General features: G+C 30.9%; 2 protein-coding genes and 1 long non-coding RNA gene across 3 annotated transcripts; 1 reads left to right on the forward strand and 2 right to left on the reverse strand.

Moving 5' to 3' along the window:
* Positions 1-1,722: 1,722 nt before the first annotated feature.
* On the reverse strand, positions 1,723-3,999 carry LOC105640912 (ENTH/ANTH/VHS superfamily protein). The gene has a single exon (XM_012225318.4). The coding sequence runs from the start codon at positions 3,911-3,913 to the stop codon at positions 2,042-2,044; it is 1,872 nt and encodes a 623-aa protein (XP_012080708.2). The 5' UTR covers positions 3,914-3,999; the 3' UTR covers positions 1,723-2,041.
* A 6,866-nt stretch (positions 4,000-10,865) lies between these two features.
* On the reverse strand, positions 10,866-13,290 carry LOC105640856 (O-Glycosyl hydrolases family 17 protein). Its single transcript, XM_089719363.1, has 3 exons — positions 13,073-13,290; positions 11,633-12,949; positions 10,866-11,096 (listed from the first exon to the last, which is right to left on the reverse strand). The coding sequence occupies exons 1-3, from the start codon at positions 13,128-13,130 to the stop codon at positions 11,062-11,064; spliced, it is 1,410 nt and encodes a 469-aa protein (XP_089575489.1). The 5' UTR covers positions 13,131-13,290; the 3' UTR covers positions 10,866-11,061.
* Positions 13,291-14,450: 1,160 nt separating this feature from the next.
* Positions 14,451-16,697, forward strand: LOC110010223 (uncharacterized). The gene is made up of 2 exons (XR_002285201.3): positions 14,451-16,218; positions 16,385-16,697. It is a non-coding gene; the product is annotated as an uncharacterized LOC110010223 (long non-coding RNA).
* Positions 16,698-21,611: the final 4,914 nt, after the last annotated feature.

Below are 21,611 nucleotides of genomic sequence, written 5' to 3' on the forward strand. Positions count from 1 at the left end.
AGTAGGTAGTGGGAATGGATTTCATTGCATTGCAATAATATGGGAGTTTTCACTTTTCACTTCAGTATGCAAGTCTGAGTTGGCTCTTTCATCAGATTTGGTGATTGTGGTAAGTGGGTCCTACTCCTTCCTTCCCACTCATACACTTTGAGCATATCCCATTATCAAATAAGCTCGCTTATACGCTTTTTTATGATTCAAGTCTAGCCAAATTTAGTCATTTTTATCAGCTTGACTTGTCATTATGGGATGTAGACTCCCGTGATTGTCGATTAACTATTACACTAAGCTTTTTTATAAGTAATTTCTATATCACAGATTTATTTATATGAAATAAAAAGAAGAGAAATAAGTCATAAAAATTTGAATTAGTATTATTTTGTATTTATAAGAAAGACATCTGAATACTAGTTAGTTATTCTAATGGTGACATATCTCTCTTTCAGTGAATAAGATTATTACAGAAATTGTTAATTAGGCAGTGGGGCTAATTAAGATTTGGAGAATCTAGAAAAGGACTTCATGTGTATATTAATATTATAGTAAGAGAGAGGAAGGCTCGGCGCAGATGTAGGGAAGACGGGTAAATTTTTAGCAGTAGAAAAGAAAGGGAGAAAAGAGAAGCAAAGAAATACGAGACCTTCTCACATCACATGGGAATATGCTATACGCCACTCTAGGGGCGGAGTATGTATAACGTATTTTATTGTACTGATAAAATAATATATATATATGTACAATATATGTGCATGTAAATTGAGGAGTGGTCCATGTTTTTGTTCACAAGTTCACATCATGGGTTCTCTTGGTTGTCTCCTTTGGAACCCTACAGCCACACCACACCTGCATTAGATGCTTAGTAAAGGAAAAGCAATGGACTCTTCTTCTGTTGTCACTCTTTAAAGCTATTGCATAAACAATCTGTAAAGCTTCTTTCTGCTTTTTCGTCTCTCTCTCGTATGTATCTTCAGCTTTCACAGTTTTTCCTTTCAACTTTTTTTGTTCTTTTCCCTCCAACATCCAATGGTTGGGATTATTAGTCAGCACAAGCTTGTACACGGTTTAGGAAAAAGAAAATGAGGGAATAAAGAAAAATAAGGATGAAAGAATATAATAAAATTTATTCGTTAGTTTTCCCAGCTAAAATTTCGGATTTGATTCAACTTCACTGGAATCATCTCGAGAGTTACGAGATTGCAAGTTCAAATCTAAGTCAGAATGTAATCATTTATTCTTAAAAGTAGTGATTTATGGGGTTAAAAACATGTGCAATTACAATTGTTAGGAAGCGATTAGCTGCCTTCTACGCAGGTACAGTCCAAAATTTAGAAAATTGTGTATGTATGTATATATAAGGTAATAGTACGTGGTTTCTGCAACAATGTTTAAACTACAATAGAGTTGGACATGAAACCAAGTTTTGCACTACCAGTAACTGATGACTGATACTTACCTTTATTTCTTTTTTGGTGTGTGTTAGGAAGGATTTCTTCATTCTTCAAGCCAATATATGTGTCTATTCGGGCTAGATACATTTTGCTGCAATTTTAAAACAATGCTTGTTTTATACATTTAGAAAAATTAACTTAGCAAGTATTGGTTCTGAAAATCAAATCATAACCAACAAAGTAAGGAATAAATTCACTTGCTAATTGAGTTGATTCTTAGATGTATATGATAGAATGATAAACATTTACTTGATGGTTATTATGGTATATAAATAATATTTACGTTAAATCAAAGGGATCTAACCCTAAAATACAACATTAGCTCCCAAAAGTCTCTCTAATTTTTGGAGGCTATCAATATACATAACATCAAACAAAAGAAAAAATAAAATAAAAATTATATACAATAAGTTTTTTACATAAGTATTGTGATTAATTACTGCTATGATGCTAGCCAAGTAAGAAAAAAACTTACCTAATCAAATAACCTTTTTCTTTTCCCCCTTAGTATGCGATAGTCAAGTGATGCTATAAGTTTCCTCATGATGTTAACTAAATAGTGAATGAACTACATAACAATTTTGATTAAAAAATCAACTCATATTCTTAGCAATTATATTGTCCTGGTGTTGCAACCACAATTGCTGTTCATGCAACAACATTTGTTGATCACAGCCATTATCATCCACTGTTATAGGGTACGGTCCAAAGGGATCATCTTCATCAGTATTATTTAATGCCAATGCACCTTCAGGATCTTGCGCACTAAACGTTGGTGTCGCCCGAAATGTAGGACTAATTGGAATCAAACCATCAATTGGAAACATTAATTGCTCATTACTTGTAGTAGCAGCAACAGCAGGAGTAGTAAAAGTATCAATTATCGGTGTCTCGAAAGATTCATGTAGGAACGGATTATAATGGTGATCTTGAGACTCTGCAAGCAATTCTGGACTAGATTGGCCGAAGAAACTACTAGTCATTATTGAATGTTGATCAAATGCATTATTTGTCACTTCAAACGAATCTTCAAAGGAAGAAAAAACCTCAAATTGATTGGTTGTATTTGTTGGTGTGATAGTTGCAGACTCTGCTAATACAATCTCCCATCCTGTATTTTCTTGCCCTTGTTCTTGTTCTTGCTTAAAATCTTCTGGTGGCCAATCTTCTAAAGAAACCAAATCTAATCCACTATTTGTTGCACTTATTGTTCCTTGATCAACTGGCAATGATTTGTTTGAGCCGGAATCACTAGCGCTATCGATATCAGATTGTTTATCAAATTGCTCTAAGCTTCGTTCCATAAAAATAGAAGGGCTAATTCCCCTTTCTTGTATGCCCACATGATCTTCTGATAATTGAAACTTATCGTCGTCGGAACTCAAAGAACTTTGGGCCGGAAGGAGTAGATGTGGTGGTGATCTTGAATGAGTAGGGAAAGAAGCTTGATCTTTCAAGAATTCTTGTAATGTTTCTATAAGTTCCTCTGATATTTTTTGTACACTTGGATACTCTGAAGTTCTTCCAACGCCAAGGCTTTTACAGAAGTTGTAAAAAGAGGAAAGCTCTTCGAATTGTTTCGACGCCTTAACACAAGATTGGAAGGCATTAACACAAGATTGATATTGTAAGTGAAAGAAACTATCTAGAAGAAGAGCAAGACCATCGGATATATCTCTATAAAGATCAAAACTTTCTTGAACTACGGCGTATAAAGAAACAAGAACCAATTTATTAGTCTTGGCTGCACCTGTTGGTCTAGTAGAAATAGCCCTATCAAGCAATTTCTGCCAAAAGCAAATTTTATCAAGCAATATTGCAGGTTTCATTTCGCATACTGGCTCATTGCCACTCCGGTTTCCATGATGCCCATTTCGTGTTTCTTTTTTACTAAAACTTCTCTGAAGCTTCCCTGTAAGAAAGCAATCTAATCGCTCATCAAGATATAGAGCAAATGTCCTAACAAAGGCGGTATAGTCCCAAGGACTCGAATTCGAGTCATCTCTAAATGTAGAAAGATTTAAGATCTTTGTTCCACGTTTCATTGCATGGAGTACTTCTTTAGGAAAATGAGGATCACCAGCTTGAAAAATTCGAAGAACAAGCATTAACGATTTAAGGGCTACAATCCAATTCCTAGTTTTACCGATTCGCCTACCGATTATTTGAGCACAAGAACCAGCATGAGCTTTGCTTGAAGAAATTAGGTTAAGAATTTCTTTAACATAACGTTCTTCAATAGGAACTTCATCATGTCTTGTAGCTTTTAGAATAACAACTTCAAGATTTGATTTTGATGTGTTATTAACTTTTGCAAGACTAATGCTTGTTTGGTCTTTCACTGCACCAATTGCCTTCCTTAACTTGCTAGGCATCGTTTCAATGCTAATCTTTTTTATGGTCGTTGAAGAACCAAATTTCCTGGGATGTATTTGAACTTGAACATTGTTTTTCGGTTGGGACATTTTTTTTTTTCCCTTTTTGGGTTTGGAGAGTTCTGAAAGTAAAATAAATGTATGGGTTTTGTTTTAATTCTTTTTTATAAAATGGATTAATTCTTTTTTTTTTTTTTTTTGAAATCATAAAATGGATTGATTCTTGTAAAAATAGTTTGTTGTCAATGAATGGTTAGGCTGAAAATCTTTAGCTCCTCTCAGCCCTAAAAGTGCTACAATGCCTCTCAAATTTAGTTGACCTAGTCATTATTTATATATATATTTTTTCTATTTTTAAGCTGATTATTTCGCATTTCTAGTACAAATTTTAAAGTAAAAACCAAAATGCTGCTCAAAACCCTAAAATTAGCTGCCATATATTTCTGGTAAATACAGGAGAATCCAGGTAAATAGGAGATAATTTCTCTCCTTTGTAGCACTCTATCTGTCCCACAATATAAGTCATCCAAGGTTTTTGTATAAGGATTGAGGAAGTAATTAATTCTCTTATATTATAATAAATTCAAGAGTAATTTGATCAAATTATTCTGTATCTCAAAATCAATAATTGTTTGTAAAGTATTTATTATATTTAGTATAAACAATATCAATATTGGAAAAACATCATTTATTACTTTTTGAAATATACAAAATGACTTATATTTTGGTACGAATGAGTACTGTTTACAAATGATTTACTTTATTTACTGCTTTGTTGAAGTAATCGACACCCTAAAAATTATGTTGGAGCAAGTCTTACCAAGCCAATGAAGCCATATTCTGAAGAAGAAAATATTTTTACTCAGCTTATTGAAAATTTCAGAAGTGAACTTTGGGCTCAAATCAACACAAAAGGCCTAATAACTTTGAAGCTGATATTGGGCTGCTCTTTTACTGGACTGGTCCATAGGCTGCGTTTTCTTTTTATTATAACGACTTCATTTAGTAACAAGGACCATATGTTTTTGCACAAAGAAGATACTTATGACAACACATCTTAAGATCACACTGAGTTGAGATAAGATGGGTATTTTAAATTAATGGATCTGCTCCGATCCATTTAATAAAAGTACGGATAATTATAAATAGGTTTTAGATGGTAAAGATGGTCTAGTAATGGATATAGGTAAAATACGAGTATAAGACTTTGGGTACGGATTCTGTTATCCGCTATCTCACGTATATTCTATCCATTTATTAGTAAAAAATCTATTTTAAATAAATTTGAATTTAAATAATTTAAAATTTACAAATACTTCTACTTTAAACGGATTTAACATGGATATGGATAGAAAATTTTTAAACGTGGATACGAACACTTAAATAGGTTTGAAATAAATATATATAATAAAATTTTAAATGGATACGAATACATGTAGTTTAAAATTCATGGGTACCGCTCTAGTTCCGTTCCTTGTACTAAGGCAATTATTCTTAAAAATATAGACAAGTTTGAGCCATGGAAAAATAAGAAAACAAGAGAAAGAGTTTTCAAGAAGTACACTTTGATTAAAAGTAATGAACCAAACAACATACAAATTTACAATGAGTAAATGAACAATTGTGATATGAAATATCAACTTCAACAAATATGATTAAAGAGAGAACTTCCTAACCAATCAAGTGTGGTCTGATTGATCTTTTTATCTCTCCTAACAGATGTAAAAAATGAGAGTTCTTGAGTTGGTGAATATTGTTATCATCAATTTGGTAAATGTTATTCAAAAGGGAGGGATACCCCCACAATATTATTCCGGTTCATATATATATATATATATATTAAAAAAAAAAAAAAAAAAAAAAAACCCTAAAACCTTATGATTAGAAATTGTAGGATATATAGCTACTGGGAAGCCTCGATAATGGAGTTCACAATAAAAACCACATTTTGATTCATCTAAATCGATACAAGCATAAAAAATGCTTAGTAATAATACCTTTTTATATTTTTTTTTTCAAACCAAATGACGGATTAAATTAGTAATTTGATAAAAAAATATGTTTTATTCTGTGATTATTTCAAACTGTAAATTGATTTCTTATTTTTATACCAACTCAACAACTTTAATATCATCAAAATCAACAAAAACTCTACAGTACTTGAAATCTTAAAAGCTTATAATTTCCACAAAGGAATAATAAAATTTTACACAAGAATAATCAACAAATTCGAAAGAAAAGAACAAGAAAGAAAGACAAAAACAACATATAATACTTAAATTGAAAAAAAAAAAAAAGAAAAGAAATAGAGTTTACATAAACTTAAGCATGCTATACTATAAATTTAAAGCAAATGATTTTGTTTCTATAAAATTTTTAATATATAAACTTGTAAAAATTTGAGCCTGACTTTTCTAGACCTGGTTTTTACGAACTTATTCATAGACCAAACTAATGAAAAATAAATTTTTATTGAAATGAGTATATTTTATGATAATGTTAAATACTGTATATGACTCACTTATATGTTTTACTCGTTTCTTATTGTTCTAATATGGAATTAACTCACAATTGGATACCAACATTATAATTAAATATAAATTTTTATATATCAAAAATAAATATAACTATTCCAAGTATTTAACAAAATAAATTTGCTTCGGAATCTAACTTTTAAAATCAATTGAGAAGGTAATTCTTGAACATATATATATAATTAAAAATAAATAAATATAATTTTATAATAAAATATACAAATTTATGTAGACTATGATGGACATGAACTTGTCCTATTCACCCAATATGTATGTAATAATTTAAAATGTTATTTAATTTGATGGTCACCCTTCTCCAAATGTGGCTTCAAATGTGCAAATAATTGTAACTTTCCCACCATAAGCTATTAAATGATATATATATATATATATATATATATATATATACACAAACCATAGAGAGATAATTCTAAACATACACTAATAAATAAATAAATAAGTGCAAGTGGTGGAAGGAATTATATGGTGTGGCATGTGACTAGGGGTACAATAAGGGAGGCAAGGAGAATCTCTCCTGCAATATTAACCTTATTGCACATGACGAGTCATCCTCTCTTCACATTTTTAGTGGTGCACCACTTTCTCACATGTTGGGTTGTACCTCATTCTCTATTTTTTTTCATTTCTCCATTTTTAGTCTTTTTTTTTATTGGAAATTATTATTTGGGAAATATAAAAATTGATATATGAATTATAGTTAAACTAATAATTGAGGATTTAAAAAAAAAAAAAACTAAAAATGAGGTTCTTAATACTTCCATCTAAAATAGCATCTTTTCATTGTCAATTCAAAAGAGAAAAAAACAAATTTGATATTCTTTAATAAAGGTTTTTAAGAGGGAAAAAATATAAATTGATTTCAAAACGATCGTTCAACTAATTATGAGATATTTAATTTATGAATTCACTAATACTTTAGTCTCGCTATTTTGAAATGACCAAATTAAGTATTTTTAAATTTAAAAATCTTATAATTAATTTTCAAAAACATGTGATAATTTGATTATAATTTATGGATTAAATTATTTTTTCCTTATTATTTAGTATTTATATTATATTAATCAAAAAATTTATATTTTAAATAATTGTTTTTTAATATTATGATAATGTATTCTAGAAACTCTAGCGACGTAGTTGGCGGTTGAAAACCAAAGATACCAACCCTGTGCACAAAGATTTAGGTAATACGGATAATTAGGATTGGAATTGGTAATAAAGCAAAGATAATTTTGGAAATTGATAGTCTCTGTCGCAACCGAAATCTAAATTATGAGGAAACAAAATATCTTGTACGCATAAACAACAATGGAGTTGCCACGTTCACAAGCCAACCACCGGATCATAATATAACAATATTCATAAATTAAAAATGATTTGTAATAAAATTAAGGTAAAAATAGGATTAAAAAGTATAAAAATTACCAAAAATCGATTTATGACGGACAATTGATAATTTTGTTTGTTGGATAACATGGCCACAAAAGTGTTTTATTTATGGAATAAAAGAACCAAATATATGAATTTACTCTTATTTTTTTTATGAAAAATTTTGTGGTTATAAGAAAACCTTATTTAAAAATATATATATATTTAGAATAATATATTAAATTGGAAAAGAGTAAGTGGACCTGTGGCACGTGGGATCGACATATAAAGATAAGATAAATTCTAGATGTACTGTTTTGTTGTGATAGAGACTAATGTCATTTGGCTAGGAGGAGACACCTTTTTTTTTTTTTTTTTGTCCGAAAGGAGGAGGAGATACTGTTAGATCCCACATATGAATATGAGTAGGACCATCTTTTACCATTTTATTCATTTCTTTCCTCTCCACTTGGATATTCTTTCTTTCAATTAAACCCTCATTGGATAATTACTAGATAGTCCTTAAATTTTGTTTAAGTACATTAATAAGGACTTAGTTTTTCAAATTGTACTCTCTCTGTTCTTTTTATATATGAACAACTAATTTTTCACAAATATTAAGAAAGTAATTTAACCAAATTTTTTTTGTCATTTTTTTCTAATTTACACCTAATATCTCATTTATTTGTCCTCTAATATCAATGTATCGCTTAAATTATATTTCAATCTTTAATGAGTCTTTAAATGCTTTGTTGAAGCAAAGGAATACAAACAATTACAAAAACGAAGTTTATGTTTTGACCTATGGAGAGAAATTCATTTTTTGTCCTTTATTTGGAAAAGTTGCATAGAAATAAGAAAATTTGTGTTTATTTAACCTTTCAATTGTCTTTGATTATTGAAAATGTACTTTAAATACTACGCAATTATTTAAATATTCTGAAACGTCCGTAAGTATTTCTTTCAATATGGTCAACTTAAAAATTTTATGGCGTTTTTCCATTCAAACTTCATTTTAATCAGTGCTCATATAACCTATACGAGCACATTTTTTTTTTAATAGAAATTGATGTAAAAAATCCATTTTCAAATATTTATTCACATTAAATGCTTATATATACCTTTGTCTGCCGCTATCTTGAGAATCTCTCACATTAAAAGTTTCATAAAGGACTAAACAAGCGACATAGACTTTTCACATTGGCATATTCTCAGAATTACTAAATTAGGCAAAACTTTCTATATAAAAAAAACACGCAAAATGGAAACTTTTCCTATATAAAAAGAATGAGGGAGTACTATTAAATCCTTGGATTATACTCACTTTGTTCCAAAATAGAAGTTATTTAAGGTTTTTGCATAAGGATTAAGGAATCAATTAATTCTCCTAGATTATCACAAACTTAAGAGTAATTTGATCAAATTATCTTTCATCTCAAAACTAATAATAACTTGTGAATATATTTACTGCATTTAATATAAACAAGGGTAATCATTTATTACTCTTTATAATATTTAAAACGACTTATATTTCGAGATAGAGGAGTAACTCTATTGCACTTATTGTTAGTTTTTTCATCAAGTGACTATGAAATATGCAACGCTATAGATAATTACTATGTAATCTTTATGATTTGATGGAATACATTAGTAAGAACCTTAATTTTTATAATCTTTACAACCCATTTGGAACAAATGAATCATGGTTGTAGAATTTATTTGTAATTGAATTCCAAGTAGAATTCATTTGTTTGCAAATAAACTTGTCATGTATGGTATGTTACAATTTAAAATAAGGAATTTAATTGAATTTCACAAAATTATATTTGTAGTAAATTCTTAAATGAAAATTCATTGGTCTCTATTTTTTATAACACTTTTGACATAATAATTTAATAAAAATAAATAACAAATACTAATTATATTTATCACGTACAACATAATAACTTGTCATTTTCTTATTAAAATATAAATAATAAATTTCATATAAATAAGAACACTAATATTCCATGCTAATTAATTAATTATACAAACAGTAACATTCATCATAATAATTATTTTTAATTGATGTAAAAAAGTTTTATTAAGTGATTAATTTGAAAACTCAAAAAAAATATTAAGAATGTTACTAGTGTTTTTAATTGCATTTGAAAAAAAACAATTGTTGATACTCAATTTTTATAATTTTATAGTAATAATAACTAACGTTATTACTGGACTTAAAAAACATTATTGTTGGGTTGGATTTTCAAAAAAAAAAAAAAAGGGGAAAAAGATATAAACTATTGTCATTATTGGATTAAAAAAAATAATGTTGTTATGATTTAGAATTTTCTAAAGAAAACAAATAAAAAAGTAAAAATAATTGAGTTTACAGTGAAGGGTAATTTTATCAATAAACATTTAAATGGTCAATTTTATAGAATTCATTTACAAATTCCATCAATTTTTATAGAATTTAAATTAGACATACTCAATTCCATAGAATTCAATTTTTAGAATTCAAACTTGTATTTTTTTTTCATTCTAAACACAATATTTTGAATTTTCAAATCACTTAAAATTTTATGGAATTCATTTATTCCAAATAGTCGCTCTTACGGTGTGTATTCTTTACAAAGTGTTTTTGATTTTTTACAACCACTCATCGGAAAAACTAATTATAGGACTTTATAGTATGATAAAATTATAATGCAAGTAAAAAATAGTGTGATTTTGAAACTGTCTTTATTTATGTATTTGGCAAAACTTAAAAGATTATATAGTAATTACCTCTTATAATATTTCTTCTAAAAATACTCTTGATTATAATAACTAATTCTTTTTTGCTCACCAGTCACTATTAACTACTACCACCAACTTGTTAATTAATAATTATCATACGACAGCTATATTTTCAATTGAAGATAATATTAGAATGGTCATAAAATTTTTTACTTATCTCTGATATTACATTTTTTATTCTTGGCCATGAACGTATTAATATCATCTTATCACTTTCAGTTTCAGGTCAACACCAGTCACCGGTCACCATCTTAATTCTCCCGTTGTTCTCTGTTAATATTAATTAATAATCCAGCGCACGTTGATAGTTGACAGATGAGTACTGAAAAACTACTGCGTAGTAAAAGAAAACTAATATATGGAAAGTGAAATACAATAATATGTTAACTTTCAATAATTACAGACTCCGACATAGTCAAAAATAATTGTCAACAATTTCAACTACTCCACAATAAATACAATAATAAAACCCCCAAAATTACTAAATTAACCCCCAAACCATATTCCATATTCCTCTGCTTCTGCATCTGCTCTTCAATATCCTGTGGGAAACTCGCATTCTCCATACTCTGCGTACAAAAAAAATCATTTTTTATTACTAAAATGTATTTTTTTTAAAAAAAAAAGAGCTTAAATTACTCAAAAAGATTGATCAATCTATATATTTAATTTTTAATAATCTCCCATGAAAAACAGACTCCAATGTACCTTTTTACCCTTTGTAATACCAACCAATTCACAGTGCTAAAGGGTGCTCCATTATTCACCAAACAAAAGCGTGCAGTACCATTAAAAAATATTAACCACTCAGTCAAAAAGATATGTCCACGTTTTCTTCCAATTAGTGCACGCCACGTCAGCATCCCTAAAGATTCTCCATCCCATCATGACCAGTAGTCACATTTTTTGCCTTTTTAGACATTTACCCTAACCCGGCGTGCACTATTGTTCTACACTTGGTGGACCAGCGCCCGATGCCAGCCTTATTTTCTCGGCGCAATTTATCATAGTGCTATGCTAGTTATCTAACATAGGCCTAACGTGCACAGGTTAGCAAATCATTTAGAGTAATAAAGAGAGAGATAGAGAAAGCTAAAATACGCACTCGGTGCTTGGGTGACAACCAAAGCTGAGCCTCCGAAATAACAGGTACCAGCCTTCCGCCCGTTCTTTTGATAATAACTGTTAAAAGCAAACGAGGCGTGGGCCTCAATCGTGTTGGGATTATAACACGAGGCACCTGGTTGAATCGGACGGCAATCGGCTCCTCCTTCACCGCAAGCAAAATCTAGACCCGCCTGCAGCTTCTCTTTCCCCACTTCAGAATTCGCCACGCACCACGTGTTGCCTGTAGTGCTCTTGGATACTCCGCCGTTGACTGGATTCGTCACCTGCTGACCACCGGACGCCGGTGACGGGTTGTCCTTGTAATTCTTGAGGCCTTCTACTGTAAATGGGATATCGTATACTTTTTGCTCGTTAGGGTAAAAAAGCCCGTAGTTTCTCTCTGATGTGGGACCATTCTTTTGGTTCTCGTTGAACAAAGCAAAAAGATAAACGGTGAGATCTGCTTTTGGTCTTAGAGGGGTCCCACCGCCAGTAAGAATCCGACGGATGAGATTGCCGTTGTAAGCTGCTGCATTTTGCAAGCTCGCACCTAACTCGTTCTCATCACCTTTTGATGGCCATCCAGTCTCGGTCACGACCATTCTAATATCATCATATTTTAAAGCAGACATAGCAGCAAAAACGGCGTCGATTTGGGCATCAAAGAGGCTAAAATACCTTAACCCATTACCCGCATCCACCACACCAGGATTCTCTCTAAACAAAGCGTAGTCTAGGGATATGACATCCGAGTTCGATTCGTATGCGAAAAACGGGTAGGCATTGACCATAAGGTATGACCCGGTTTGACGGAGAAAATCCAGTAAAGGCTTGAAAACGGGTTCAATTAATTCGGATCTGAAAGCTCCAGCAGACGACGGGTAAGAGGATTGAAGAGCACTTAAAGCTATGGGTGAAGAGATTTTAATGTCAGAATGAAGATTGAGCTTTTCTAAAGCTTGGTGGATATTTTTCATGGCGGGTATAAGAAACTTGGTAGTGTTATGTGGATCCACGAAAACTTCATTACCAACAGCAATGGCTTCGATTTGGGTAGATGGGTAGTAAGCAGCAATATTTCGTTGAACCCAAGATAAGGCAAATGACTGGCGTTTGGCAGCGGAATAGAGTAGCTCATTTGGTAAGTCGACGGTTACTTTAATCGAGGATCCAGATAAAGCTTTGAGTACAGCCGGATCAGCGTCGAAAACCTTTACCCGCTGCAGACCTTGAGACTTGAGAAGCTGCACCACTTTCACTGCAGAAGGTAAGTTGTTGGCGATTCTTCCATAGTTAACTCCGATTGAGCCCGCATCTGCAAAATGTAGAGCACATTCTTTAGTAAAAAAAATACAAAAGGAGCGTCTGGTTACTAGTAAATACCATAAAAGATAAAACGCTACATAAAACCAGAAGGTTTAATTAAAGGCATTTTCACCTGCAATACAGAAAATGCAAAGAAGTAAGAAAAAGCAGAAGATGAAACCACGCTCCATGCTCTGCTTCTCGAAACAGAGCACGAGAGAGAGAGAGAGAGAGAGAAGAAGAAGAAGAAGAGTCCTGGTTTGCTTTTTGGTCTGGGGTAGAAATGTTGCGAGCGGAGTGGAGTGGGAGCAGAAGAGCAGTACGTGGGTGAGAGTGAGGGGTTTGTTTGTGTATAAAAATAGAGAGGGTTGAAAAGATCGAGATGGTGGGGTGGGATCCACTTTGTCAAAAATGACAAGAGCAAAAGCCAGAGAGAGCCGCTGAACAAATATATCACAGATCTCCGCTTCAGTTAACCGCGTGGCCCCCACTTTTTTTTAACATGACCCCACGGAAAAAAATAAAAATCGACCGTTTTAATGTTTTGCTTGTGCTTTCATACAATACCGCTGCTGCTGCGCTACATCATTCCCGATGTATCTTAGACGATTGTTTCTTTACACGTGGCAAGCAGTGACACAGAAATAGAAGTGCAGCTGGTATACGGACGGGGAAGTAACGCGCATTGATGGCGGTGGTCGTGTGTTGCAGTGTATAAAGAAATTTTTACTCGGTTTTTCGAACGTTACGATGGGTTGGGTTTGGGACAGGGAATCGCTGTGGCTAACAGGACCGTGAAAAGGAAAAGTGAAGCAATAATAACAATAATAACAATAATAATGAAATTTATAATAAAAAAGATTCTGTCTCAACGTTATTAGTGTCCTTATCACCTCCCAAAACCAAACAAACATGAGAGGAAGTTGGGTACGAAATCCATAAATATTTTCAGTTTCTTTCTTTAATTCGCAAATCCTTTCCATGCTGAGATTAATAAAATCTCTATTTTTTGCAATTATTTTCTCTTGACAAATGTTATTTTGTCTAAAATTATGTCATTTTTCAGAAAATTAAAATATACTAAACCAATTAATTGTTTTCTATAATTTTTTTAAAATTTAAGTGACAAATTAATGGATAGAGAGTTGTCGGGGTAATTAAATGAGATAAATGATAACTTAGTCCATTCGAAAATATTTTATTATAAGTTAGTTGATTTAATTTTTTTAATTTTAGTGTAAAAATTTTAACTGATAGATAAAAATAGATGAAGTATTCAACTTTTTATCAAAAAAAAAAAAAATTGCATGTATTCAAGTGAAATTATTTTTTATCTGATTTTTGTAAAATATTCAAATTGTTTTTTTTTATGGCTTATGGTAAAGTAAAACAACCCGAATTTTTTATTTAAAAACTTTTCATTTAAATTTTAATAATTAATACCCTAAGAAAATTATTTAATCAGTTAAATGTGTATATATATATATATATATATATAAAATTTATACAGTTGATAACCCAAACAAAAACCGGTTAAAAAAATCGAAAACCATACAAAATCCATGATTTGAATCGAATCGAACCGGAGTCAAACCAGATAAGCCACTCCACCCAACCTTTCTAGAACCCTCCCTCTTCCCCTATATTTTTTTCCCCAGCGCCGACACACCCATTCCCCCACCAACCTCTGCGTTTTTTTTTCCGATCACCGGCGACCCACACCCTACCTTGCCGCCGTTTCCTTCTTTCTTTCCTTCTCTCTGTGTTCCCATTTCTGGCGAGTGTTAGAGCCGCAGCGAACCGCAACTCCTCCAGATCGACGCGAGCATCCATTGCGCCGGCGAGCCTCCGTCACGCCTCCCTCGCCGTCGCGCCACTTACGCCGCCGTGCAACAAATCGTTTATCACCTCCCTCTATCTTCGTTTGAGCGAGCTCAGCAACACCGCGCCTCCATTCCGTCGCGCCGCCTGCTTGCAGTTCCGGTGAGCGCAGCTACTTGTTCTGGTCGGCTTAGCAACCGTTCTCTCACCTTCCTTTCGTTCCGGCGTGTGTTGCTTCCATCTCCGGTCAAGTAGATTCCGGCTGTCTAGTGGGTATAAATTAAATTTTGGATCTTTTCTGAAAATTTATTTATTTCTAGTTATTGCGATTGATTAATTTAAGTTAATATTGGTTATTTCCAGTAAATTACACTAATGTTGATTTGATTGAAGACCATAGTTAATTAAAGCTGGTTTAATTAGTTAGCACCATAGAAATTTATTGAAGCCTTGATAACAATAATATCAATGGAATTTAATTATGGACTTAAGTAGATTAGACTCGATGTAATATAAATTTATACATTATGAGTGTTAACGATGAGGTTAAGGAGGATAGGAAATTTGATTTGATTGATTGTCCGAAGGATGGTCGCGTGGATTTGATAAATATTTGATAAGTTATTGATATTTTTAGTTGATGGATAGTCCAATTTTTTAAGGAAGATGTTGCCGAAATTTCAGTAGAAATTAGTTTATTCTTTGAAATTATATATGTAGATAGTTTATTAGATCGACTCTTTGATTTCTTATTTTAATAAGTCCTTTGTCTGATATAAATTCCTTTGTATTTTTTTTTTAATTCTTAGATCATCTGGACCCATCTATTGCCCTTCCAGGGCAGGAGCCGAGATAAAGCACTTTCGTTCCTATATCACTAGTAATAATAAATAGGGCATATCATCACTATATATGCATGACAATGAACTTAATATTTATTTAATTATTTATTCATAATATTATATTATTATTATAAATATTATATGTCTATTTATGATGTAAATTATTATGGTAATGCCAATATATAATTACACTAATATGTTTGGGCATTAAGACTTGACTTGGTGCATTATATTGAGTAGATCGGTGATTACTTATGCCGTGAATTCTTCTGTACTTTGTTTGTGTGGAATTGAGACGAAGTGGCGCACCATGGGTTTGTGAGGGCGTCTTTGATACTGTCGGCCATGTATGGGAAGATCGGCGCCTCCGTGTGCATTTGATGATATATATTATGGTTAAACCACATGGTGGCCGCCTATTGGTACGAAAAAGAAAATAGGGTATCCAAAAAAAAAAAGAGAGGGTTGGTCAAGTGAAGATTAGACCGGTCGGCCATGTATTGGGAATCGGCTCCCTAGTGCACGCATCATGAGAGGATGGGCTATGTGTGAGGACGGCTCATCGGGGGTTTTGGTGGTGCCACTGACTAATTTCCACTTGCTTGATTATGTGAAGGTGAAATTATTTGTGAGTGCTGATGTTGTGTCATATACTTGACTGGTTGAATGCTCATTTTAGTTTCTTAAAGATGCATTTCGTGTGAATGTATGTGATATGCATTATTTGTTATTACTCACTGAGTTGTAAAACTCACCCTTTTTTTTTTATCCAAACTTGTCAGATAGTAGAAGTTCGTTGATCCATCGAAAGCTCTGTCATTTTCCCGGCAGGGCTATAAAAGTAAATTCCTAAATTTTATTATTAACTAACTTGTGTTATTAAATGTATAAATTCCTTTACTTCCAAATTATTGTTGGACTCCGCAGATGTAAGAGCTGAGTATTACTAATATTGTCTTTTATAGATGTATTGGTCTGTATATGCTCTTATTATTTATCTAAATACATATGACCTAGTAGTCCATATTATGATTGAGATGTATTATTACTAATAGGCCCGAAATGTGTTTTATTCATGATATTTGAAATTGGCCAGGATTGTGTTAGTAACGACAAGTATATATATGGGAAATTATATGGGCGAACTACGCTTAGGATTTTCAACGTGACGTGTATGGATTTGGTAGTTTAGGCTTACTATAGGTCTCGAGAGCTTTAAGCTTATCTGGATCCTAGTGCCGGTTCGGTCCATGGTTCGGGTCGTGACATAAAGTCAAACTTGAAGTGAAGATTGAATCTCGTAATAAAATCATTCAAGTAGATTGTCAATTTAATTAATTATTTAATTTTATGAAATATATCATTATTTATTCATAATATTTTCAAATACTTTATTAATTTGAACTTAGAAATTTAATTTTTCAATAATAATAAAGTCAAATTAATTTAATTACAAGAAATCAATTTTAAATATTTTCAGTATTTATTTGAATTCTAACTCAGTCATTTCTCATGGATCTGTATCGACCGGTGAGTGATGGATCGGATAATCTGCCAAGGCTTGCCCTTTTATAGATTTATGCGGCATATAGTTATCAAATAATTATGAAATATAATATAAAAAATATAGTAAGTTCATTCTTTTGAAAAAAAAAATTGTTTTCAAGTATAAAGTGGTATCATAGATCCTTTTTGTATAAATTTATCTTGCTATTAAATAATTATGTTTTCTTAGTGTAATAATTATGTTAAAATATAATAAATTTAAGAATTGCATGATATATCATTATCGACAAAAATAAATTAAAGGTTAAGATCTAAATGAAATATTTAATTCCAAATTAAACATTTCAACGAAGTTAAAGGATTGCCATTTGCCAATATGTCAAAGAAAAAGAATTAAGCCCAAAGCTATTTGAAAAGAAATAACAGATGCTTGGGCTTTATGATCAGTGAAAAATGGGCCTTACCCGTTTGTTGTCTTTAGGTCCATGGATAACCCGTTAGTTGTCAAGTTATATTGGATAGAAATTTGAAGAGAAAAATTAAAAAATTTTCATTTTTAAAAAGTTTTTTAATTATCATTCAAAATAGATACTTTAGTCATTCCATCAATTTTGATACTTTCGGCCTTAAAAGCCTCTTTTTACAGTCAAATAGAAATTAATCCTGAACTATAATTTAAATTAATTATCAAGTCTCAACCTTATAATTCCATCAACAACTTTCATCCCTCTCTTTTGAATTAAAGGACCAAAATATTAATAGAGGTATTGGATCTTATAGTTTTTGAAAATGGTTGTACTAATTTGATTATATTTTAATACTCCCCCTCTCAAAATAAGAGTCTCAAAATATTTTTTTTAGGTGTCCCAAAATGATAATCCTATTTAATAGTTAAAATATTTTTTCACTTTTCCATAATATCCTTATATAGTAATCCTTTTAAATAAATAATTTTAGTTGAATTTACCACTCTCTCCATTTCAAAGTATAATTCATTTAAGGTTTTTGTATAGGGATTGAAGAAGAAATTAATTTCGCTTCATTATAACAAAACCAAAGCGTAATTTGATCAAATTATCTTTATTTCAAAACTAAAGACAAGCTGTGAAGATAATTATTGTATCAGTAAAATTGGAAAAAGATGATTTATTACTTCTTAAAATACTCAAAACGTCTTATATTTTAAGACAAAACAATCATACTAAAATGACTTATATTTTGGTATGGAAGAAGTACACATTGAAAAAAAAAAAAGTTTTAAGATAAATAAATTTTAAAACCATGATATACTAACTATTCATCTTATTTTAAAAGTTTTAAGGAGTACAATATTTAGGGTCTTTAAGAGGTATTATATGAAAAAATGAAAAAAAAATTATAGTTTTTTCTAAAAACTTCACAATTCATTAATAATGTACATTATAATATTTCATTAGAAGTAAGAAATATAAATATAAAAAATTGAGATCTTTTGTTTGGAGATTATTTTGATAGAAGATGTTACTTTTTCGGGTAAAAATTAGTCTATTTGACAAAAGAAACTTTCTACTATCGATCGTTTCATACAAAATCCCAAAATACATACATGATAGCATAAATGCACAAAATCAAAAATTAAAGTAAGGTAAGTGTGTTTATGAACACTAACTTTAAAAATAAGCTTTAGCAAGCTTAAATTAAAGCTTTCTAAGCTCTAACTTTGCCTTTACTCCATGTAGAGGTTTCCCCAACCTTTGGCTTAAGTAGAGAATCTCCAAATTTCTTGAAAATAATCACCACAAATCACTTCTCAAGCTTAATTCTCTAAGATTAATTACTTAAATCAAGTTAGGTGGGTTAAATTTGGTGGATTTAACAAGTAAGAAGAGAAGAAAAACAAAGAAGAGAAGAAAAAGAGGAAGTTGGCGTTGAAGAGAAGAAGAAGGAGAAAAAGTGGTTGCTTAATAATTGGAGTTGACCTTATAAAGTGATCAAAGGGTATTTTGGTCTTTTCCCATAATTGGATAGCTATGATTGAGTCAATAGTAATCTAATCTAAAGGCTACAAATATTTTCTAATTAAATTCCTTCAAAATATTATTTATCTCCACAAAATTCTTAAATTTACTCCATAAAAATAATGCCTCAAATTTCCTTAATTAATATAATACCATAATTCACTATTCACTAATTATTTAAATTCTCCAAAATATTCATTACTTACTCTCCACCCATAAAAATCATGTATGCATACTCAAAAAATATTAAATAAAATATAAAACCTAAATAGTAATTTTTTCGAACCAAAATAATATCGATTCCCGAACCGGAGGTACTATTCACAGACCGGTGGTACTATTCATAGCCTGGTAAATCATTGTCCATCCATAATTAATTATATTCAATATCTTTTTCGGGTCTAAATAAAATATTATCCCCCTCTCTACAGCACCATTCATGACTTGATAAAATATTACCATTTTAAGATTCGAAAATTTTGGGCCGTTACAAATATATAAAGTTTTAATAAAGGAACATGTTGCACTACCAACTCCATTGGTAAAAAAAGCTTATTTGAAGGTGAAGATTTGAAGTCTTCAATCATAAGCAACCAATAATCCATCTTATGTTTCGAACTACCAATAAAGGAGAAATAAAAAATCTACATAAAACCTCCTCAATAGCGAGTAACAACTCAATGAAAGGAGAGAAATTAATAAATCAAAATATATAACCTCACTAAGAGAGTAGTAAAAGCACTCAAGATTTATCCGACTATAATAGATTTAAGAGACTAAATCCAAGTTTTGTTTCAAATAATCATTGGTTTGAAAATCATTAAAAAAAACTAAATAAAATAAAAAGAAAATTATTGTTAAATTAATGTAACTGTCTATTATTCCCTCTGTCTTATTTAGATAGAAAAATTAGATTTGCACAAGGATTAACGTGACAATTAAACTGTAATTTTTGGTTATTTTTTTCCTAATATATCCCCCATCATAACATTAACTCTTACCTGTATTTCTACGTAAGACCAGATATAGATGAGAGAGAAAATAAGTATATTAATTTCAAATTACATCATTCAAGGAGTGATTTTGGCACATCCAAAAACATTAATTAGAAGTGAAAATTTGCTTATTATGGTTCAAGTAGACTCTGAAATTGTTAAGGAAGTAGCAACAATAATATAGTATCCAATTGTAAATTTGTTCATAGTTTGATATCTACTGCCTCAATTTACTTAGAATATATCAACTGTTTAGTTATTTGTAGCATACTTTATCAATACATTTATGTGCTTACTTGTACAGTACATTCGCATTTTCATTACTTTGTGCTTCCTATTAGCATATGTCCACATTTTTATGATTACAATCTCATTTATCTATTTATTGTGAAATAAAATTATTTTCATGTTTTGTAAAAGTGCCAAAGTTGATGTAAATTTGTTCTCAATTTATGTATACTTTTGCATTTTTTTGGGTTAATGTTTTCGAAATGGGATAAAAAAAAAGAGAGAACAAAATATTGAAAATGCGTTCAAAAGTCCAGCACTTGGTTAAATTTTTTCTTGCTTGCTTGCTATGAGCTTTTTATGCATTAGGAACAAATTGACTATCTTCCATTCGCAATTGTTACCTCATTAATTTTGGTGCTGATTTTATAAAAACGTCCACCTTTATTCATCACCAGATGAATTTTGGTAAATAACCTTATTAAATGCACTTTTAAGTTTTTGTTTGCTGCTACCTTATTATTTTGAGATAAAATTAATTTTGGTGTTTGTACTTTTCATTTTTTATTTTGGTATCTTAACGGAAAATTGTGACAATTGAATGTTCAAGTTTGTAAATTTTTTTTTTTAATTTGGTGTCTCCTCATGATACGGATGACTAAAATATCTAATACAACTAAGTGAGACCCACAAATGTATATATGTTCGCTTATATGGATTGAAATTTTTCGACGTAGGCTTACATCTTGGCAAAATTAATGGAAAGACCGATTTATCCCAATTGATTACCCCCAAGCACCTTTTCCCCCAAAACTCTAACCTAAATCGTGTTTTTTCCCCGTCTTCTTCTTTCTCTATTTTGATTTCGTTTTCTTCTACATCTGAACACTGCATCTTGTACTATGCATTTGTAAGATTATCGTTTGTTTGATCAACTAATACTGCAAATACAAAACTAATATTCATTTGAAAACTAAACATCTAAGTAATGTTAACAAATAAAGCAGAAAAATTAACAGAACAAACAATTAAAGGTGAATGTACCAAACCTTAAGGAAAAAACATAATAACAAAAAACCTTGGTCTCTAATAAATCTCAGAAATAATATCTACTTAAGCATTACAACCAACATATATATACCAATGGTTCACATAGATGAGTCTAAATTAGAGCTACATTGAAACCATAAAAGCAAACCCAGAAGATAGATTCGAGTATCGGTAAAAAGAAAAAAACAATGGTACCTTCCTCTTGTACCAATTCTTATCAGAGCAAGTTTGGA

This window comes from Jatropha curcas, chromosome 3 (assembly GCF_041381405.1).
Source record: "Jatropha curcas cultivar XTBG-Jc1 chromosome 3, XTBG_Jcur_1.0, whole genome shotgun sequence".
Lineage (NCBI taxonomy): Eukaryota > Viridiplantae > Streptophyta > Magnoliopsida > Malpighiales > Euphorbiaceae > Jatropha > Jatropha curcas.